We start from the raw sequence: 20,641 nt of genomic DNA, 5'->3' as shown, positions 1-20,641 counted from the left end.
GTAAAGATGGAAAGACAGACACACACACACACAGACACAGACACGGACACATGCACACGCCACATACAGACACACACACAGACACACACCTGTTAGATATGATCTTTAAACCATTAAGACATTCTAAGAACCCGAAAACACCAACACTCATCCATAGAACAGACACATGTGTATTATAAAAAAGGAATAAACAATAAAGAAATAGATACTAACCCACTCCCCAAACCCCCAAACACACACACACACATACACAGACACACAGGCACATGCAGACATACACACACACACACACACACACACAGGCACATGCAGACATACACACACACACACAGAAACAAACATACACACACACACACAGACTGCTACACCCAGGCACACACACAGGCACAGGCAGATATACACACACACACACACACACACCCAAACACACACACACACACACACAAGCACACATACACATGCACATACACACATACACAGACACAAAGACACACACACACAGACACACACACACACACACACACAGACACACACACACACACACACACACACACACACAGACACACACAGACACACACACACACAGACACACACACACACACACACACACAGACACACACAGACACACACACACAGACACACACACACACACACACACAGACACACACACACACACACACACACACACACACAGACACACACAGACACACACACACACAGACACACACACACACACACACACACACACACACACACACACAGACACACACACACACACACACACACACACACACACACACACACACACAGGGTACCTTAAGGCCCTTGGCTCTGTTAATGGCTCGCAGAGGCCTGAGGACCCGGAGGACCCTGAGGATCTTCACCACAGAGATGGTGCTGGAGCTGGAGAAACAGGAGGAAAGAGGAGTTTGAGCTGCTGAGGATCTTCTTTCCTCACTCACAGTGGGCACCCCCCCATAACACTGACTGCATGCTCTTTCCATTTGATGTCAAACAGTAAAATAACAAATGTTCAACACACAAAAACCTGTCCTCAATGTAAAATAAGATTGCGCAAACCAGTATATTTTCCATAAAATCCCACAAATCTAACTACAAAAACATACTTTGAACTTCACTGGTGAACAACAAGACAGACCACATGCAAATTAGGTGTCCCCCCCCCCCTCCCCCCTTGAGAAACATACAGGTGTAAATGTGAAAACTAAATGAGAATCAGCAAAATGAGAGTTTCAGATGCAGTACATGGATTTCCCCAACAGAGGTCCCCTTTATTTCTTGAGTACAGTACACAGTGTCCTCCAGAAATACTCCCACAGTGGAATCAACCAAAATATGAACAAATATTATCAAATATTTTCTTATAATATAGCACTTGCTTTGTTTATTTTATGCAGTCTACTCTGCTCATCATTACCAAGTGTGTGAATGATTTTGGAGGGCATTGTACGCCGTGTTAGAATTCACTGGTGTTTTCTCTGCCTTGTTATATTGTTTTCCCCAGTGGACGGTTTGTGAGTTTGATAAACACAAAGCGAAATAAACACCCTCAGGCAGAGCAGATTAAAAGTGCAGTTCATCCTTTTAATGTCTCGCTGCAGTGACCCTGGGACCCGGCCATGTTCATCACAGACCAGGGTCAAATACATATTTGTTTTGGATGAAAAAACCTTTTGACGCTTTACTGAGCTTTCCTGGTGTATTGGAACCTATGAAATACAAAAAAAAGTGCCAGCCCCACCTTCTGACAGGTTCAATTGTACCAGGCAAGATAACTCGAGCACATAAAATAATTTGAACCCAAAACAAAACATATTAGGGGGCACGGACAGTGCAGTGGGTAGCACTGCCGCCTCACAGCAAGGAGGTCCTGGGTTCAAATCCCGGTCGGCCGGGGCCTCTCTGTGTTCTCCCCGTGTCTGCGTGGATTTCCTCTGGGTACTCTGGTTTCCTCCCACAGTCCAAAGACATGCACGTTAGGCTGATTGGAGAGTCTAAATTGCCCGTAGGTATGAGTGTGTGAGTGAATGGTGTGTGTGCCCTGCGATGGACTGACGACCTGTCCAGGGTGTATTCCTGCCTTTCGCCCAATGTATGCTGGGATGGGCTCCAGCCCCCCTGCGACCCTGTTCAGGATAAGCAGGTTAAGATAATGGACGGATGGATGGACTAAACGGACTTGGCCCAGGTCAGGTCTGGTTGATGGTGACGCGTTTCTTACTCACTGGAGGAAGAAGGACACCAGCGACACGCTCACCACCAGCAGGTCCAGAAGGTTGAACCAGTTCCTGCAGAACGAGCCCTGGTGCAGAAAGGCACCGTGTACGGTCATCTGGACCGGGAAGAGAGGAGGTTAACACACACAAATCTGTGTTGTACTGTCATTTTAAAGTGGAAGTAAAGAGATTTAGCCTGTGGTAACTGGTCCATACATAACCAAATAGATGATTCAGATGAACCCTGCTGAACAAAAACAGCTCAATCTAGGTGCTGAAGCAGCTGGTAGCTGGTTGACCAGTTCCAACTAGCTCCATACTCAACATAGTTTAAGCAGCAACAAGCTAGGTTTTAATAACAGCTGGTATTTTCTGGTATAGCTGGATTTTACAGCAGGGATTACATTTCCTCAAAGTATGTGTATTTCCCCACAAACCACTAAAGTAAACAATAGACTATGTCAGGCCACAGGCTACTGTACCTTCAGCAAGATTTCCACGGTGAAGATGGATGTAAAGGCATAATCAGCATAACCTAGGACCTGTTGGGAGAAATACAGTGAACATGAGTCGACCTAGACCTGAGCAGTCAATCAATACTGCAAAAAAAACTTTTCTTGTAAATTGTGGTTTCATGATAAATCGTGTTTGTGTTTTGTGTTTTTATGACTGTAAGTGTAAATACCATCCACCATGGCGAATATCCAAAATAAACCAGTATCCATGTCTGCTTTTCTTTTTTTTTTTTTCTTTTTTTTTTATAGCCGACAGGTCAGTTTACGGGAACACTTGCCCGACTCGAATCCCGGATAGTCTTACATTGTTCCTGAAGGAGTGAGCTCTGATTGGATCCTCGGCAGCCAATGAGATGCTGCTGAGGATGATGAAGACCAGGATGAGGTTGGTGAAGATGTGATGATGGATCAGGAAGTGGCAGCCGACTCTAATCCTGAGACAGAGAGATAGCGAGAGAAAGAGGGAGAGCAGAGATACAGAGGAAGAGGAAAGATACAGTTAGAGAGGGACGGAGAAAGACAGGGAGGGATACAGTGAGAGCTGCTAGCAGAGGTGTATGTGTACAGTATGATATGCGTAGAGGGCGAGGAGTAACTTTAAAATTTGACTGCGTAGTATGTGTGTAGCATGTGTGCAGTGTGCATGCAGTGTGTGTACGTGACTGTGGAGAAACAAGTGTTTTATATGCTGGTATATCATAGTGTAGTGTGTGTGAACATGAGAGAGGAATATGTGTTTTATATGCTGGTATATCATAGTGTAGTGTGTGTGAACATGAGAGGAATGTGTTTTATACACTGGTATAGCATAGTGTAGTGTGTGTGAACATGAGAGAGGAATATGTGTTTTATATGCTGGTATATCATAGTGTAGTGTGTGTGAACATGAGAGAGGAATATGTGTTTTATATGCTGGTATATCTTAGTGTAGTGTGTGTGAACATGAGAGGAATGTGTTTTATACACTGGTATAGCATAGTGTAGTGTGTGTGAACATGAGAGAGGAATATGTGTTTTATACGCTGGTATAGCATAGTGTAGTGTGTGTGAACATGATAGGAATATGTGTTTTATACACTGGTATAGCACAGTATAGTGTGTGTGAACATGATAGAAATATGTGTTTTATACGCTGGTATAGCACAGTGTAGTGTGTGTGAACATGAGAGAGGAATATGTGTTTTATACGCTGGTATAGCACAGTGTAGTGTGTGTGAACATGAGAGAGGAATATGTGTTTTATACGCTGGTATAGCACAGTGTGGTGTGTGTGAACATGAGAGAGGAATATGTGTTTTATACGCTGGTATAGCACAGTGTAGTGTGTGTGAACATGTGAGGAATATGTGAGGAGTACGCGTGCAGTAACTCACGGGTTAGTGTTGCTGAGGCAGAAGAAGGCACTTCCTTCAGGAATAGGGAGAACCTTTTCTTTTGGGGGCGTGAAGTCAGCCACATTCAAATTCAGCTGATTTTCCCCTTCCTCTGTGTGGGGAGAGAGTGCACGTGAGAACAGCAAAACACGGTCACCTCTGCTCATACAAACACCGTCAGCTCTCCTCGAACACCTTACAACAACATGGTCACCTCATCTCGGTCATCTCTGCTCATACAAACACTGTCAGCTCTCCTCGAACACCTTACAACAACATGGCCACCTCATCTCGGTCATCTCTGCTCATACAAACACCGTCAGCTCTCCTCGAACACCTTACAACAACATGGCCACCTCATCTCGGTCATCTCTGCTCATACAAGCACTGTCAGCTCTCCTCGAACACCTTACAACAACATGGCCACCTCATCTCGGTCATCTCTGCTTATACACTGTCACCCCTCCTTGAACACCTTACAACAACATGGCCACCTCACCTTAGACACCTTAAACACGGTCATCTCTGCTTATACAAACACTGTCAGCTCTCCTCCACCACCTCACAACAACAGGACCACCTCACCTCAGACACCTTATACGTGGTCATCTTCCCTCAGACACTTTACTATAGCAGGTCTGGTTATGCAACATTTCTCTCCAGAGCGTGCATCTTTCTCTCATTCTCACCTCCCTCTTCAACCTCTTCACCTGCTTCTGGCTCTTCCTCTTCCTCTTCAAACTCATCGATATCAACCTGCAGAGAGAAAGAGTGAATAGCAGAGGTACATTCACTTATACTACAGAGTAACTACACTTAGTGAGCACTTTATGAGGTGGACCTCTACACCAGCATATTTATACAAACATTTCATCAGCCAATCATGGGACAGCAACTAAATGCCTAAAACCATGCAGACGTGGTCAAGATGAGGAAGACATGTGATCTCAGTGACTGTGAAATTATTTGTGCTAGACAGGGTGGTTTGAGTATCTCAGAAACTGCTGATCACGCACAACAGTCTCTAGAGTTTGCAAAGAATGGTGAGAAAAACAACAAACATCCAGTGAGTTAAAGGTCAGAGGAGAATGGCCAGACGGTCAATGCTGACAGGAAGGTGACAAATAACAATGGTATGCAGAAGAGCATCTCTGAACACACAACGCATCATAACTCTAAGAGGATAGGCAACAGAAGACCAATAAGTCAAAGAATAAGTCTTAATAAATACCAAATAAAGAGTTCAGTGAGTGTATAGGAGGGGTTACTGTACTAATACTAAATATGAAGGGCTACGCCATCAATAACCTTCTACACTAAATACTACAGTAAATACAAGAGTAAATACTGGAGGGGGTACTCTATTAATACTGAGGAATACAGAGATATTACTCATGGATTTGGGCAGAACCACAAGAGTACACTTTGTCTACTTCAGAAAAATGTTTACCTTGATCTCCTCAACCTCCGCCTCTTTCTTATCCCTGAAAAACAAGAGTGGCATCGTTCCTCAGCACAGAATATCTGAACACACGTGTGCCCCACGCTCCCTCACTACACCTCCACACGCTCTCTCACTCCCCCTCTGCCCTCCTTCATCCACTCCTCCCCTCTCTCACTCCCCCTCTGCCCTCCCTCATCCACTCCTCCTCTCTCTCACTCCCCCTCTGCCCTCCTCTCTCACTCCATCCACTCCTCCCCTCTCTCACTCACCCTCTGCCCTCCTCTCTCACTCCATCCACTCCTCTTCCCCTCTCACTCCCCCTCTGCCCTCCCTCATCCACTCCTCCTCTCCTCTCTCACTCCCCCTCTGCCCTCCCTCATCCACTCCTCCTCCTCTCTCACTCCCCCTCTGCCCTCCCTCATCCACTCCTCCTCTCCTCTCTCACTCCCCCTCTGCCCTCCCTCATCCACTCCTCCTCCTCTCTCACTCCCCCTCTGCCCTCCCTCCATCCACTCCTCATCCTCTCTCACTCCATCCACTCCTCCTCCCCTCTCACTCCTCCTCCCCTCTCCCTCCATCCACTCCTCCTCCCCTCTCTCACTCCTTACTTTTTCTTTTTCCCATCTCCATCTCCGCTGGCCAGGTTATCCACGGCGATGGCCAAGAAAACGTTTAGCAGGATGTCTAACAACCGTTAAGGAACTCATGGAGACAGCGGAAGATAAAGTGTGATATTACATTTCATTTCATTGCATTACATTCACTGAGCAGACACTCTTGTCCAGAGAGACCCACAGAATGAGAACCACAGTGTTAGTCATAGGAATACAGAAGTGCAATATTAGCAAACAGGCACAGAAGGCCTGCTTATATTCAGTTTGTGTAATGTTAACCTAACATACCAACAATATGCATTGCAACAAAATGAAATGCCACTACACCAACACCCCCAAAGGAAATTCAAAGGAAGAAAGAGGACAGCTAAAGGGGGTCAGGATGTGATCTGTAGAGGTACCTCTCTGTCGTCAGAGGATGGTCAGGGATCCTGCTGTCCTCCCTGCATAATGAAACTGCTCAAGCTAGGCTTGGAAATAGCTCCATACTCAACATGGTTTGGCCAGCTCAAGTTAGGTTTTGAAACAGCTGGTTGACCAGTTCAGACCAGCTCCATACTGGTTGAACAGTTCAGACCAGCTCCATACTCAACACAGTTTGGCCACACGTTTTGAAACAGCAGGTAGCTGGTCATTTCAGGCTGGACATAGATGGATTTTACAGCAAGGCTGACTGTAGTGGGCAGCTCATTTCTCCACAGGGGGGCCAGTAGCGACAGGATGCGTGACCAGGAAGAGCAAGCATGCAAGGGGGGGTTCCAGGCCAGGGCTAGGAGTCAGACAGGCGGACGCAGAGGGAGAGAGGAGCACAGCTGACCGAGAAGACGAAATGGGGGATACAGTTTCCGCAGATGAAGAGGATGACGAAGTACACGCAGACGATCATCCCGGGGAAGTGGGGCCCGCCATACGCCATGATGCCGTCGTACATCACCACGTTCCAGTCCTCTCCCGTCAGGATCTGCACGCGCACGGAGAGGAAGAGAGCCTCCTCAGCCCGGACCCTCCCACAGCCAACAGGCCTCGCCCGGGATACACACAACACAACAGGCCTCGCCCGGGATACACACAACACAACAGGCCTCGCCCGGGATACACACAACACAACAGGCCTCGTCTGGGATACACACAACACAACAGGCCTCGCCCGGGATACACACAACACAACAGGCCTCGCCCGGGATACACACAACACAACAGGCCTCGCCCGGGATACACACAACACAACAGGCCTCTCCCGGGATACACACAACACAACAGGCCTTGCCCGGGATACACACAACACAACAGGCCTCTCCCGGGATACACACAACACAACAGGCCTCGCCCGGGATACACACAACACAACAGGCCTCGCCCGGGATACACACAACACAACAGGCCTCGCCCGGGATACACACAACACAACAGGCCTCGCCCGGGATACACACAACACAACAGGCCTCGCCCGGGATACACACAACACAACAGGCCTCGCCCGGGATACACACAACACAACAGGCCTCGTCTGGGATACACACAACACAACAGGCCTCGCCCGGGATACACACAACACAACAGGCCTCGTCTGGGATACACACAACACAACAGGCCTCGCCCGGGATACACACAACACAACAGGCCTCGCCCGGGATACACACAACACAACAGGCCTCGTCTGGGATACACACAACACAACAGGCCTCGCCCGGGATACACACAACACAACAGGCCTCGTCTGGGATACACACAACACAACAGGCCTCGCCCGGGATACACACAACACAACAGGCCTCGCCCGGGATACACACAACACAACAGGCCTCGTCCGGGATACACACAACACAACAGGCCTCGTCTGGGATACACACAACACAACAGGCCTCGCCCGGGATACACACAACACAACAGGCCTCGCCCGGGATACACACAACACAACAGGCCTCGCCCGGGATACACACAACACAACAGGCCTCGTCCAGGATACACACAACACAACAGGCCTCGCCCGGGATACACACAACACAACAGGCCTCGCCCGGGATACACACAATACAACAGGCCTCGTCTGGGATACACACAATACAACAGGCCTCGCCCGGGATACACACAATACAACAGGCCTCGCCCGGGATACACACAATACAACAGGCCTCGCCCGGGATACACACAATACAACAGGCCTCGCCCGGGATACACACAACACAACAGGCCTCGTCTGGGATACACACAACACAACAGGCCTCGCCCGGGATACACACAACACAACAGGCCTCGTCTGGGATACACACAACACAACAGGCCTTGCCCGGGATACACACAATACAACAGGCCTCGCCCGGGATACACACAATACAACAGGCCTCGCCCGGGATACACACAACACAACAGGCCTTGCCCGGGATAAACACGCCACACGCCATTCTGCAACCAGTCTCACATTAACTTGTGTTTTACTCAATTTACTATTCAGTTACTATGAAGTTACTTAAAGGTATAATAGGTTGTTTCGGACCTCTCCCGGGCAAGAGAGGAATTGCAGCAACAGACACCCTCAAACCACAACACTGTTTATCCCTCCCCCTTCTCTGTAAACACACTGCTGTTGAACATGTTGTGGCTGTGGAAATTAAAACCAATGGGGTGTCAGTCCATCAACTGTATATTTTGAAACCCGAATTTAAGGACTATGAACACAGGCAGAGGGTCAACATGCCAGTGAGCCTTTTTCAATGACAGAAAGGGATTTGCAATGGTCTTTTAACAATGTTTTAACACACTTACCATTAAGTAAAAAAGAAAATACAAATCAGATTTTAAATTATTTAAATGATACCTAGTTATAATCCTGATTAAAAGAAAAACAAAATTGCTAGGAGCGAGAGAATAGAAGATAGAGGAGTTTAACGGGGTCATGTATGAAGATAAAAACGTAACTATATCAGTAGAGCAGAAGTAAAGGACCCTGCAGTAATTATACAGGCAGTCAGGTGGAGAAAGCACAGAATGTTCCATTTCCATTGGATTGATATTGTAATACCCAGCACTGTTTCAGTGTGCTTCGCTAGGTTACACTGTAATTCAGACCTGGGTCAAAGTAAATGTTTTGGCTTCAAATACGTTTCTGTGTTCAATTGATCTTGCCTGGTGCAATTGAGTGTACTTTTTGAGTGTGTTTCATAGGTTTCAATACACCAGACAAGCTCAGTAAAGCACAGAAAAGTATTTGAATCCAAAACAATGACTTAATGTGACCCAGGTCTGTACTGTATATCACAGCGGTCTTAATTCCTGGTTGTGGAGAGCCACAGGGTGTGCTGGTTTTTGCTTCCGCCTTAATATTAACAACCAATTCAGACCCAAGAAACCAGGTGAGGTGAGTTAACTGTGCAATTACCTGCTTTAATTGATCGATGAAGTTCTGAGAAACAACAAAAGCCAGCAAACCAGGAATGAAGGTCACTCTGGTATATGATGTGTCAAGGATACACACACAGTATATGCTGGTAAAATATAATCTGTTTAATACTGAGTACAAGATGTGTGTGTGTGGTGGGTATTTATGGAGATTCACCAATGACTGCCTGCCCCCAGGTTGCTGTTGAGGGCAGGAAAGCGAGCGCACGGATGAGTTCGGTCACCTGGAAGCAGGTAAGCAGGGCCTGAGGGAACGTGTCGAAGGTGCTGCGCTTGGTCTGCGTCTCGTCGAAGTTGAACTTCCCACCAAAGAGCTGCATCCCGAGGAGGGCGAAGATGATGAGGAAGAGGAAGAGGAGCAGCAGCAGCGAGGCGATGGACTTCATGGAGTTCAGCAGCGAAGCCACCAGGTTGGACAGAGCCGTCCAGTGACTGGGGAAGGGCACACCGGGGTCAGAGGTCAAGGGTCAGCTTTTACATTACATTAGTGGCATTTGGCAGACGCTCCGTGCAGTTGATTAGACTAAGCAGGAGACAATCCTCCCCTGGAGCAATGCAGGGTTAAGGGCCTTGCTCAAGGGAGCAGTCTCCCCTGTCCATTAAGCAGAGTGCATTTCTCTGAACAGTGTGCGCTACCGTCTCTTATTTTGGACCGGCTCCCTGTGATCTTGTCTGAGTCAGGAGTCTCATACAACCTATCTGTCCCGGCTATAGCATGCTGGGCATTTTCCTTTCAGCCAATCAGAACCCTCAGAACACACCGTGTGACCTTGAATATGCGCAGCAGACGCACGCAGCGCAGCACGGAGATGCCCAGCGGGGGCATGATCTCCAGCTCCACCAGGATGGTCTCCACGATGCCCCCGCACACCACGAAGCAGTCGAAGCGGTTGAAGAAGGCCACGAAGTACACCTGCAGCCCCAGACTGTACATCTTCAGCAGCATCTCCACCGTGAACAGAGACAGCAGCACCTTATTGGCTATTTCTGCAGGGGGGAGAGAGAGAGCTGTTGGGCAGTGCACACAGCTTTGGGTGGTGTAGTGATGCACCATTTTGGATAGTTTTGGGTGGAACAAACACACAGTTACTGGGTGGTACACACACAGTTTTGGGTGGGACAGAGATTAGTGTTGGGCAGTATGAATCAAATTAATCGTTTTTTTTGTTTTTTATAATTTATTTCAGATTTTTCCCTTTTTCTCCCAATTTAGTAGCCAATTGTAACCCCCCTATAATTAAATTTGAGTGAGTGTTAGATACAACGTCCACACCCCGCCCCCTGGCAGGCCGAGGAACAGCGACACGCCTTCTCCAAGACGTCTCATCTCTCTAATCGTGTCCGTGGTTCCAAGGCGTCCGGGGAGCTTATTGTACGGCGATCAGCGAACCCTGCCAAGGCCCTCCCTCTGGAGGGGCGAGCCAATTAATGCCGCTGCACATGAGCCGGCCAAACTTGGCTTTTGGCAGGACCGGGAATCAAACCCCGGTCCCCGGTGTGCAACTGCAGTGAACTGCAACCGCAATCTGCCGCATCTTAGCCTGTTGCGCCATCGCGACCCCCCGAATGAATCTTTTTGAACAAATCTAGAATCTTGTACTGAACTGATTATAATTAGCAAAGCCATTCATAATTTCTACCAGTAACAGAGACACGCAGCTTTGGGGCGGTGGAGAGATGCGCTAAAACTTGGTGGCACAGATACATCTTTGGGGTGGGGCAGACACAGTGGTGCAGACACAGTGAGGCAGACACAGTGAGGCAGACACGGTGGGGCAGAGATATGAGCAGAGTGCAGAGATATGAGCAGAGTGCAGAGATATGAGCAGAGTGCAGAGATATGTGCAGAGGGCAGTACCCACCCTGGACCTCTGTGAGCCAGATGGGCTGGTTGTAGTGCTCGGAGGCACTGGTGACGGTGTTGAGGAAGACGAGGAGCAGCACCAGCCAGTAGAAGGTGACGGACTTCACCGCAACACGGCACCTCCTGCGGCTGGCGCGATTCCAGCGACGCATTATACGGCTGAACAAGACAGTCCCGGGTCAGCGTGCGCGAAAAGGGCACCTCTTCAAGCAGCACCTCTCCCCGTCCCTCCCTACCTCCCTGTGAACCTTAAGTGTTGTCTTTCTGTGATTTACTTTCTGTGTATCAGTATTTTTTGTTTGGCTAGGGAAGCAGTCTTTGGCTAGTTAAGGGGTTTGTCCATACATGTGAGTGTTGCGGTTTGAAGAGAAAAAAGAAAAAAGAAATAAAAACCGTGCCCCACATGTGCTAACAGTGCCCCATACACTAACCAGACCCTGCATGCTAACAGTGCCCCATGTGCTAACAGTGCCCCATACACTAACCAGACCCTGCATGCTAACCGTGCCTCATGTGCTAACAGTGCCCCATACACTAACCAGACCCTGCATGCTAACAGTGCCCCATGTGCTAACAGTGCCCCATACACTAACCAGACCCTGCATGCTAACCGTGCCCCATGTGCTAACAGTGCCCCATACACTAACCAGACCCTGCATGCTAACCGTGCCCCATGTGCTAACAGTGCCCCATACACTAACCAGACCCTGCATGCTAACAGTGCCCCATGTGCTAACAGTGCCCCATACACTAACCAGACCCTGCATGCTAACCGTGCTCCATGTGCTAACAGTGCCCCATACACTAACCAGACCCTGCATGCTAACAGTGCCCCATGTGCTAACAGTGCCCCATACACTAACCAGACCCTGCATGCTAACAGTGCCCCATACACTAACCAGACCCTGCATGCTAACAGTGCCCCATGTGCTAACAGTGCCCCATACACTAACCAGACCCTGCATGCTAACCGTGCCCCATGTGCTAACAGTGCCCCATACACTAACCAGACCCTGCATGCTAACAGTGTCCCATGCGCTAACAAGACCCCTCATGCTAACAGTGCCTCATGCATTAACATTGTGCTAACAGTGCCCCATGTGCTAACAGTGCCCCATGTGCTTACAGTGCCCCATGCGCTAACAGTGCCCCATGCGCTAACCAGACCCTGCATGCTAACAGTGCCCCATGTGCTAACAGTGCCCCATGCGCTAACCAGACCCTGCATGCTAACAGTGCCCCATGCGCTAACCAGACCCTGCATGCTAACAGTGCCCCATGCGCTAACAAGACCCCTCATGCTAACAGTGCCTCATGCATTAACATTGTGCTAAGAGTGCCCCATGTGCTAAGAGTGCAAACAAGACCCCATGCAGGGTGGCCAGATGTCCGGATTTGGACAGTCTGACTTAGAAGTCAATTGTCCTCTGTCCAGCAGGGCCCCTTGACGGACACGTTTTTCTTTGGTTTTAAAGCAATTTTCACACCAAGTTGCCAAGGCCTGATAACACTCACTAATGGGACTCCACTATGTTAACAAGACCTCGCATTAGGACACATTAACAGGATCCCACAGCCCAACCGAGCCAAACAGCAATACATGCTAAGAGCACCCCACATAAGCACACACTCAATATTATTAATTATATAATGCACGCCCACATCTGACTCACCATAGACGGTTTTTCATAATCCGAGCACTGGCAGCAATATTGAAAATAAATAAAATGTAAAAATGAGATTCAACAAAAATGAACAAATACATATCTATCCATACATAATTATCCTTGGTGAGTCATGTATTCTTCAAAACCTGAACCTAAGTGGCATTCAGAAAGGGGTAGTATATTCAGGTGGGGGTAGAGTGTTACAGTAAGGAGGGGGTAGAGTGTTCGGGGGGTAGAGTGTTTATGTTGGGGTAGTGTTCAGGTGCAGGGAGAGTATTCAGGCAGGAGTAGACTGTTCAGGTTGGGGTAGAGTGTTCAGGTTGGGGTAGAGTGTTCAGGTTGGAGCAGTGTGTTCAGGTTGGGCTAGAGTGTTCAGGTTTGAGTAGTGCGTTCAGGCTGGAGTAGTGTGTTCAGGTTGGAGTAGTGTGTTCAGGTTGGGGTAGAGTGTTCAGGTTGGGCTAGAGTGTTCAGGTTGGGCTAGAGTGTTCAGGTTTGAGTAGTGCGTTCAGGCTGGAGTAGTGTGTTCAGGTTGGGGTAGAGTGTTCAGGTTTGAGTAGTGCGTTCAGGCTGGAGTAGTGTGTTCAGGTTGGAGTAGAGTGTTCAGGTTGGGGTAGAGTGTTCAGGTTGGAGTAGAGTGTTCAGGTTGGGGTAGAGTGTTCAGGTTGGGGTAGAGTGTTCAGGTTGGAGTAGAGTGTTCAGGTTGGGGTAGAGTGTTCAGATTGGAGTAGAGTGTTCAGGTTGGGATAGAGTGTTCAGGTCTGGGTAGAGTGTTCAGGTTGGAGTAGAGTGTTCAGGTTGGAGTAGAGTGTTCAGGTTGGAGTAGAGTGTTCAGGTTGGGGTAGTGTGTTCAGGTTGGGGTTGTGTGTTCAGGTTGGGGTAGAGTGTTCAGGTTGGGGTAGAGTGTTCAGGTTGGAGTAGAGTGTTCAGGTTGGGGTAGAGTGTTCAGGTTGGAGTAGAGTGTTCAGGTTGGAGTACAGTGTTCAGGTTGGAGTACAGTGTTCAGGTTGGAGTAGAGTGTTCAGGTTGGGGTAGAGTGTTCAGGTTGGAGTAGAGTGTTCAGGTTGGGGTAGAGTGTTCAGGTTGGGGTAGAGTGTTCAGGTTGGGGTAGAGTGTTCAGGTTGGGGTAGAGTGTTCAGGTTGGGGTAGAGTGTTCAGGTTGGAGTAGAGTGTTCAGGTTGGGGTAGAGTGTTCAGGTTGGAGTAGAGTGTTCAGGTTGGGGTAGAGTGTTCAGGTTGGAGTAGAGTGTTCAGGTTGGGGTAGAGTGTTCAGGTTGGAGTAGAGTGTTCAGGTTGGAGTAGAGTGTTCAGGTTGGAGTAGTGTGTTCAGGTTGGGGTAGAGTGTTCAGGTTGGAGTAGAGTGTTCAGGTTGGGGTAGAGTGTTCAGGTTGGGGTAGAGTGTTCAGGTTGGAGTAGAGTGTTCAGGTTGGGGTAGTGTGTTCAGGTTGGAGTAGAGTGTTCAGGTTGGGGTAGAGTGTTCAGGTTGGAGTAGAGTGTTCAGGTTGGGGTAGAGTGTTCAGGTTGGAGTAGAGTGTTCAGGTTGGGGTAGAGTGTTCAGATTGGAGTAGAGTGTTCAGGTTGGAGTAGAGTGTTCAGGTTGGGGTAGAGTGTTTAGGTTGGAGCAGTGTGTTCAGGTTGGAGTAGAGTGTTCAGGTTGGGGTAGAGTGTTCAGGTTGGGGTAGTGTGTTCAGGTTGGGGTAGAGTGTTCAGGTTGGAGTAGAGTGTTCAGGTTGGGGTAGAGTGTTCAGGTTGGGGTAGAGTGTTCAGGTTGGGGTAGAGTGTTCAGGTTGGAGTAGAGTGTTCAGGTTGGGGTAGTGTGTTCAGGTTGGGGTAGAGTGTTCAGGTTGGGGTAGAGTGTTCAGGTTGGGGTAGAGTGTTCAGGTTGGAGTAGTGTGTTCAGGTTGGGGTAGAGTGTTCAGGTTGGAGTAGAGTGTTCAGGTTGGAGTAGAGTGTTCAGGTTGGAGTAGTGTGTTCAGGTTGGAGTAGAGTGTTCAGGTTGGGGTAGAGTGTTCAGGTTGGAGTAGAGTGTTCAGGTTGGGGTAGAGTGTTTAGGTTGGAGCAGTGTGTTCAGGTTGGAGTAGAGTGTTCAGGTTGGGGTAGAGTGTTCAGGTTGGGGTAGTGTGTTCAGGTTGGGGTAGTGTGTTCAGGTTGAGGTAGAGTGTTCAGGTTGGAGTAGAGTGTTCAGGTTGGGGTAGAGTGTTCAGGTTGGGGTAGAGTGTTCAGGTTGGAGTAGAGTGTTCAGGTTGGGGTAGTGTGTTCAGGTTGGGGTAGAGTGTTCAGGTTGGAGTAGAGTGTTCAGGTTGGGGTAGAGTGTTCAGGTTGGAGTAGTGTGTTCAGGTTGGGGTAGAGTGTTCAGGTTGGAGTAGAGTGTTCAGGTTGGAGTAGAGTGTTCAGGTTGGAGTAGTGTGTTCAGGTTGGAGTAGAGTGTTCAGGTTGGGGTAGAGTGTTCAGGTTGGAGTAGTGTGTTCAGGTTGGGGTAGAGTGTTCAGGTTGGAGTAGAGTGTTCAGGTTGGAGTAGTGTGTTCAGGTTGGAGTAGAGTGTTCAGGTTGGGGTAGAGTGTTCAGGTTGGAGTAGAGTGTTCAGGTTGGAGTAGAGTGTTCAGGTTGGAGTAGAGTGTTCAGGTTGGGGTAGAGTGTTCAGGTTGGAGTAGAGTGTTCAGGTTGGAGTAGAGTGTTCAGGTTGGAGTAGAGTGTTCAGGTTGGGGTAGAGTGTTCAGGTTGGAGTAGAGTGTTCAGGTTGGGGTAGTGTGTTCAGGTTGGGGTAGAGTGTTCAGGTTGGAGTAGAGTGTTCAGGTTGGGGTAGAGTGTTCAGGTTGGAGTAGAGTGTTCAGGTTGGGGTAGAGTGTTCAGGTTGGGGTAGAGTGTTCAGGTTGGAGTAGAGTGTTCAGGTTGGAGTAGAGTGTTCAGGTTGGGGTAGAGTGTTCAGGTTGGAGTAGAGTGTTCAGGTTGGGGTAGTGTGTTCAGGTTGGAGTAGAGTGTTCAGGTTGGAGTAGAGTGTTCAGGTTGGAGTAGAGTGTTCAGGGTGTTACCAGCAGGCTGCGCAGCAGTCAGTGTGTTCTTCATCAATGTTCTCAGTGTTCTCGGATGCTGTCTCGCTGGCGGGAAGACTTGCTAAATTAATGAGACACATGAGATACATAAAGCAGTGCTGCAAAAGATGTGTTCGTCAGTGCTAAACACAGTGCTTTTACTCAGCTAAAGTTAGTGAACGATGAGAAAGAGACAAAAGAGAAAACAGAGAAAAAGAGACAAATACCATGTGTTTCATTGGAATGACTGAACCAGCCAAACTTTCCTCTCTTCTTATCAGACAGGTCCCCCAATGTGAAACCTGCAGAGAGAGCAGCAGTGAGTCAGAGTGAGGAGGGAGAGAGCAGCAATGAGTCAGAGTGAGGAGGGAGAGAGCAGCAATGAGTCAGAGTGAAGAGAGAGCAGCAGTGAGTCAGAGTGAGGAGAGAGAGCAGCAGTGAGTCAGAGTGAGGAGAGAGAACAGCAGTGAGTCAGAGTGAGGAGAGAGAGCAGCAGTGAGTCAGAGTGAGGAGAGAGAGCAGCAGTGAGTGGGGAGTCACAGGCTGGGCAGGGCTGCACTCACGTGGGCTGCACTCATCGTCGTCCTCGGCGTCCTCGGCCTGAGTGATCCACTCCATGTACCCGCACAGGTCCTCCTCCAGCTGCTGCTTCTCCCGCAGCTTCTGGAAGTCCCCCCGAGCCTTCGCCTTCTCCCGCTCCTTAGAGAACTCTCTGTAGAGACAACAGCCTGTTACACACACACACACACACACACGCACATGCACACACACACACGCACATGCACACACACACACACACACACACACACACGCACATGCACACACACACACACACACACACACACACACACACACACGCACATGCACGCAACCACACACACACCCACACACACACACAGTCACACACATGTACTCACACACAGACACACTCACACACACACACCCACACACACAGTCACACACATAGTCACACACACACTCACAGTCACACACACACACACACACAGTCACACACACACACACACATAGACTCACACACAGACACACTCACACACACACACACACAGTCACATACACACACAGTCACACACATGGACTCACACACAGACACACTCACACACACACACACACCCACACACACAGTCACACACACACACAGGCACACACATGGACTCACACACAGACACACACACAGTCACACACATGGACTCACACACCCACACACACAGTCACACACACACACAGGCACACACATGGACTCACACACAGACAGACACACAGTCACACAAATGGACTCACACACAGATACACCCACATGCGCAAACACCCATACCCACACACACACACACACACACACACACACACACTTACCCGCTCAGTACACCCAACACGAGGTTGAGCACAAAGAAAGAGCCAAAGATGACCAGGCTGACAAAGTAGACCCAAGGCAGCTCAAAGCCAATAGCATCATTCATCTGAAGGGAGAGTGAGAAACATCAGCATTCAGCACGACCCGGGCACTGAGACCAGTAGATGCTGGCAGACCGGGCTGCGCAGAGAGGATAGGTTGTGCTGACTCTGTTAGGTGGGCACAGTTAGTGTCCTCACAAAATGCGTAAAATACAGTGAGGCAAGAACCTGGTACTTCTATAAAATAAAATAATGGCCCTCAATTTGGGACACGGTCAGCGGAAGAGAGACCATTCCTCTCGGGGGAGAGGATGGAATGTGTTGCTTTGGCAGCACAGTCTATCCCCACTTGTCACAAAGGACAGTATCTAGCATGGATACACAGAAAAAAGGCCTTTCAGAATCCATGTGCAACTCTATGTGCTTGTCTTTTTTGTGTACTGTAGTTCAATTTGCTATTGCCTCGTACTTGTCTGTCATTTCTTTATGTCTGTGGACGCTTTGGCAATGTACACTCAGCGAGCACTATTAGGTATTTATTACACTTATTCTTTTGACTTATTGGTATTCTGCTACTGTAGCCTATCCACTTAAGAGGTTTGACACATTGTGTGTTCAGAGATGCTCTTCTGCATACCACTGTTGTAATGTGTGGTTATTTGTGTTCAGAGATGCTCTTCTGCATACCACTGTTGTAATGTGTGTTTAGAGATGCTCTTCTGCATACCACTGTTGTAATGTGTGTTCAGAGATGCTCTTCTGCATACCACTGTTCTAATGTGTGTTCAGAGATGCTCTTCTGCATACCACTGTTCTAATGTGTGTTCAGAGATGCTCTTCTGCATACCACTGTTCTAATGTGTGTTCAGAGATGCTCTTCTGCATACCACTGTTCTAATGTGTGTTCAGAGATGCTCTTCTGCATACCACTGTTGTAATATGAGGTTATTTGCATCACTGTCACCTTCCTGTCAGCTTCGACCAGTCCTCTGACCTCTCATTAACGCATTTTTGCCCGCAGAACTGCTGCTCACTGGATGTGTTTTGTTTGCCACACCATTCCCTGCAAACTCTAGAGACTGTTGTGCATGAATTTGCAGATATGCAAATCAGTCTGTCTGGCACCAGCAATCATTCCACAGTCAAAGTCACATTAGATCACATTTCTTCCCTATTCTGACATTTGGTCTGAAATACAACTGAACCACCTGACCACGACTGCATTATTTTATTCATTAAGTTGCTGCCATACATTGGCTGATGAAATATTTGCATTAACAAGCTGGTGTACAGGTTTACCTAATAAAGTCATTGGAATTTGAATTTGAGAGAGAGAGAGATATCAAACAGCCAAAGCAGACACAGGAACACAGGTGAACAGGCATACAAAGGCACAGGGACACAGACACGCAGGCACACACTCACACTGGGACACAGAAACACAGGCACACAAAGACACAGGAACAGAGACACAGGAACAGAAACACAGGAACACGAGCACACAGGAACACAGGAACACAGGAACCGAAACACAGGCACACAGGAACAGAAAAACAGGCACACAGGAACAGAAACACAGGCACACGGAAAAAGAAACACAGGCACTCAGTGACACAGGAACACAGGTGAACAGAGACACACTGACACAGAAACACAGAAACACAGGAACAGGAACACAGAAAGACAGGCACATAGGGGCCTTACCCAATACAGCACGTCGGTCCAGCCCTCCATGGTGATGCACTGGAAGACCGTCAGCATGGCGAAGAAGAAGTTGTCGAAGTTGGTGATGCCGCCGTTGGGCCCGTCCCACCGCCCCCGGCACTCAGAGCCGTTCACCAGGCACTGCCGGCCGTGACCCGCGAACGCGCACGGCACCGGCTCGTCCTCCACATTCATGTCTGGAAGAGAAAGAGCCGCAGACGTCACCCGAGCACGCATTCCTTCCTGCTATTCATGACAGAAATAACGACAAGCTAAAGGCTACAAAGCCTACAATGCAAAAATGTACCGTTTCAAAGCAATGCTGCAATAAAGCAAAACTGAATTGTGTGTTTAAGTGTGTTTGATAGATGTTGGTGTACAAGGGCCATGTGTTTGAGGGTGTAGTAGTAGACGTATGCTGGTGTAGGAGCAGACATGTGCTGGTGTAGCAGACCTGTGCTGGTGTAGCAGACCTGTGCTGGTGTAGCAGACGTATGCTGGTGTAGGAGCAGACCTGTGCTGGTGTAGGAGCAGGCGTGTGCTGGTGTAGGAGCAGACCTGTGCTGGTGTAGGAGCAGACCTGTGCTGGTGTAGTAGAGACGTGTGCTGGTGTAGGAGCAGACCTGTGCTGGTGTAGGAGCAGACCTGTGCTGGTGTAGTAGAGACGTGTGCTGGTGTAGGAGCAGACCTGTGCTGGTGTAGGAGCAGATGTGTGCTGGTGTAGCAGACCTGTGCTGGTGTAGTAGAGACGTGTGCTGGTGTAGGAGCAGACCTGTGCTGGTGTAGGAGCAGACGTGTGCTGGTGTAGCAGACGTGTGCTGATGTAGCAGACCTGTGCTGGTGTAGTAGAGACGTGTGCTGGTGTAGGAGCAGACCTGTGCTGGTGTAGCAGACCTGTGCTGGTGTAGCAGACGTGTGCTGATGTAGCAGACCTGTGCTGGTGTAGTAGAGACGTGTGCTGGTGTAGGAGCAGACCTGTGCTGGTGTAGGAGCAGACGTGTGCTGGTGTAGCAGACGTGTGCTGATGTAGCAGACCTGTGCTGGTGTAGTAGAGACGTGTGCTGGTGTAGGAGCAGACCTGTGCTGGTGTAGCAGACCTGTGCTGGTGTAGCAGACGTGTGCTGGTGTAGGAGCAGACCTGTGCTGGTGTAGCAGACCTGTGCTGGTGTAGGAGCAGACCTGTGCTGGTGTAGGAGCAGACCTGTGCTGGTGTAGTAGAGACGTGTGCTGGTGTAGGAGCAGACCTGTGCTGGTGTAGGAGCAGATCTGTGCTGGTGTAGCAGACGTGTGCTGGTGTAGTAGAGTCGTGTGCTGGTGTAGTAGAGACGTGTGCTGGTGTAGGAGCAGACCTGTGCTGGTGTAGCAGACGTGTGCTGGTGTAGTAGAGATGTG

The 20,641-nt window shown here is 49.0% G+C and overlaps 1 protein-coding gene across 1 annotated transcript in view; it reads right to left on the bottom strand.

Annotated features, from left to right (window-relative positions):
• Window positions 1-20,641, bottom strand: part of cacna1fb (calcium channel, voltage-dependent, L type, alpha 1F subunit) — a 77,099-nt gene that overhangs the window by 33,647 nt on the left and 22,811 nt on the right. The window contains exons 7-25 of the mRNA XM_061257493.1: window positions 19,250-19,446; window positions 17,507-17,610; window positions 16,699-16,847; window positions 16,363-16,437; window positions 16,136-16,217; window positions 13,117-13,143; window positions 11,442-11,602; window positions 10,341-10,566; window positions 9,804-10,011; window positions 7,024-7,144; window positions 6,178-6,253; window positions 5,671-5,685; window positions 5,576-5,609; window positions 4,828-4,881; window positions 4,126-4,235; window positions 3,057-3,186; window positions 2,720-2,779; window positions 2,247-2,353; window positions 816-903 (exon numbers count right to left, since the gene is read on the bottom strand). Coding sequence (XP_061113477.1) covers window positions 816-903; window positions 2,247-2,353; window positions 2,720-2,779; window positions 3,057-3,186; window positions 4,126-4,235; window positions 4,828-4,881; window positions 5,576-5,609; window positions 5,671-5,685; window positions 6,178-6,253; window positions 7,024-7,144; window positions 9,804-10,011; window positions 10,341-10,566; window positions 11,442-11,602; window positions 13,117-13,143; window positions 16,136-16,217; window positions 16,363-16,437; window positions 16,699-16,847; window positions 17,507-17,610; window positions 19,250-19,446 — 2,024 coding nt within the window. The remainder of the gene's footprint in view (window positions 1-815; window positions 904-2,246; window positions 2,354-2,719; window positions 2,780-3,056; window positions 3,187-4,125; window positions 4,236-4,827; window positions 4,882-5,575; window positions 5,610-5,670; window positions 5,686-6,177; window positions 6,254-7,023; window positions 7,145-9,803; window positions 10,012-10,340; window positions 10,567-11,441; window positions 11,603-13,116; window positions 13,144-16,135; window positions 16,218-16,362; window positions 16,438-16,698; window positions 16,848-17,506; window positions 17,611-19,249; window positions 19,447-20,641) is intronic.

The sequence above is a fragment of the Conger conger genome, chromosome 10 (genome assembly GCF_963514075.1).
Source record: "Conger conger chromosome 10, fConCon1.1, whole genome shotgun sequence".
NCBI lineage: Eukaryota > Metazoa > Chordata > Actinopteri > Anguilliformes > Congridae > Conger > Conger conger.
Note: the sequence above shows the minus strand (reverse complement) of the source record. Positions and strands in the feature narration are given on the sequence as shown.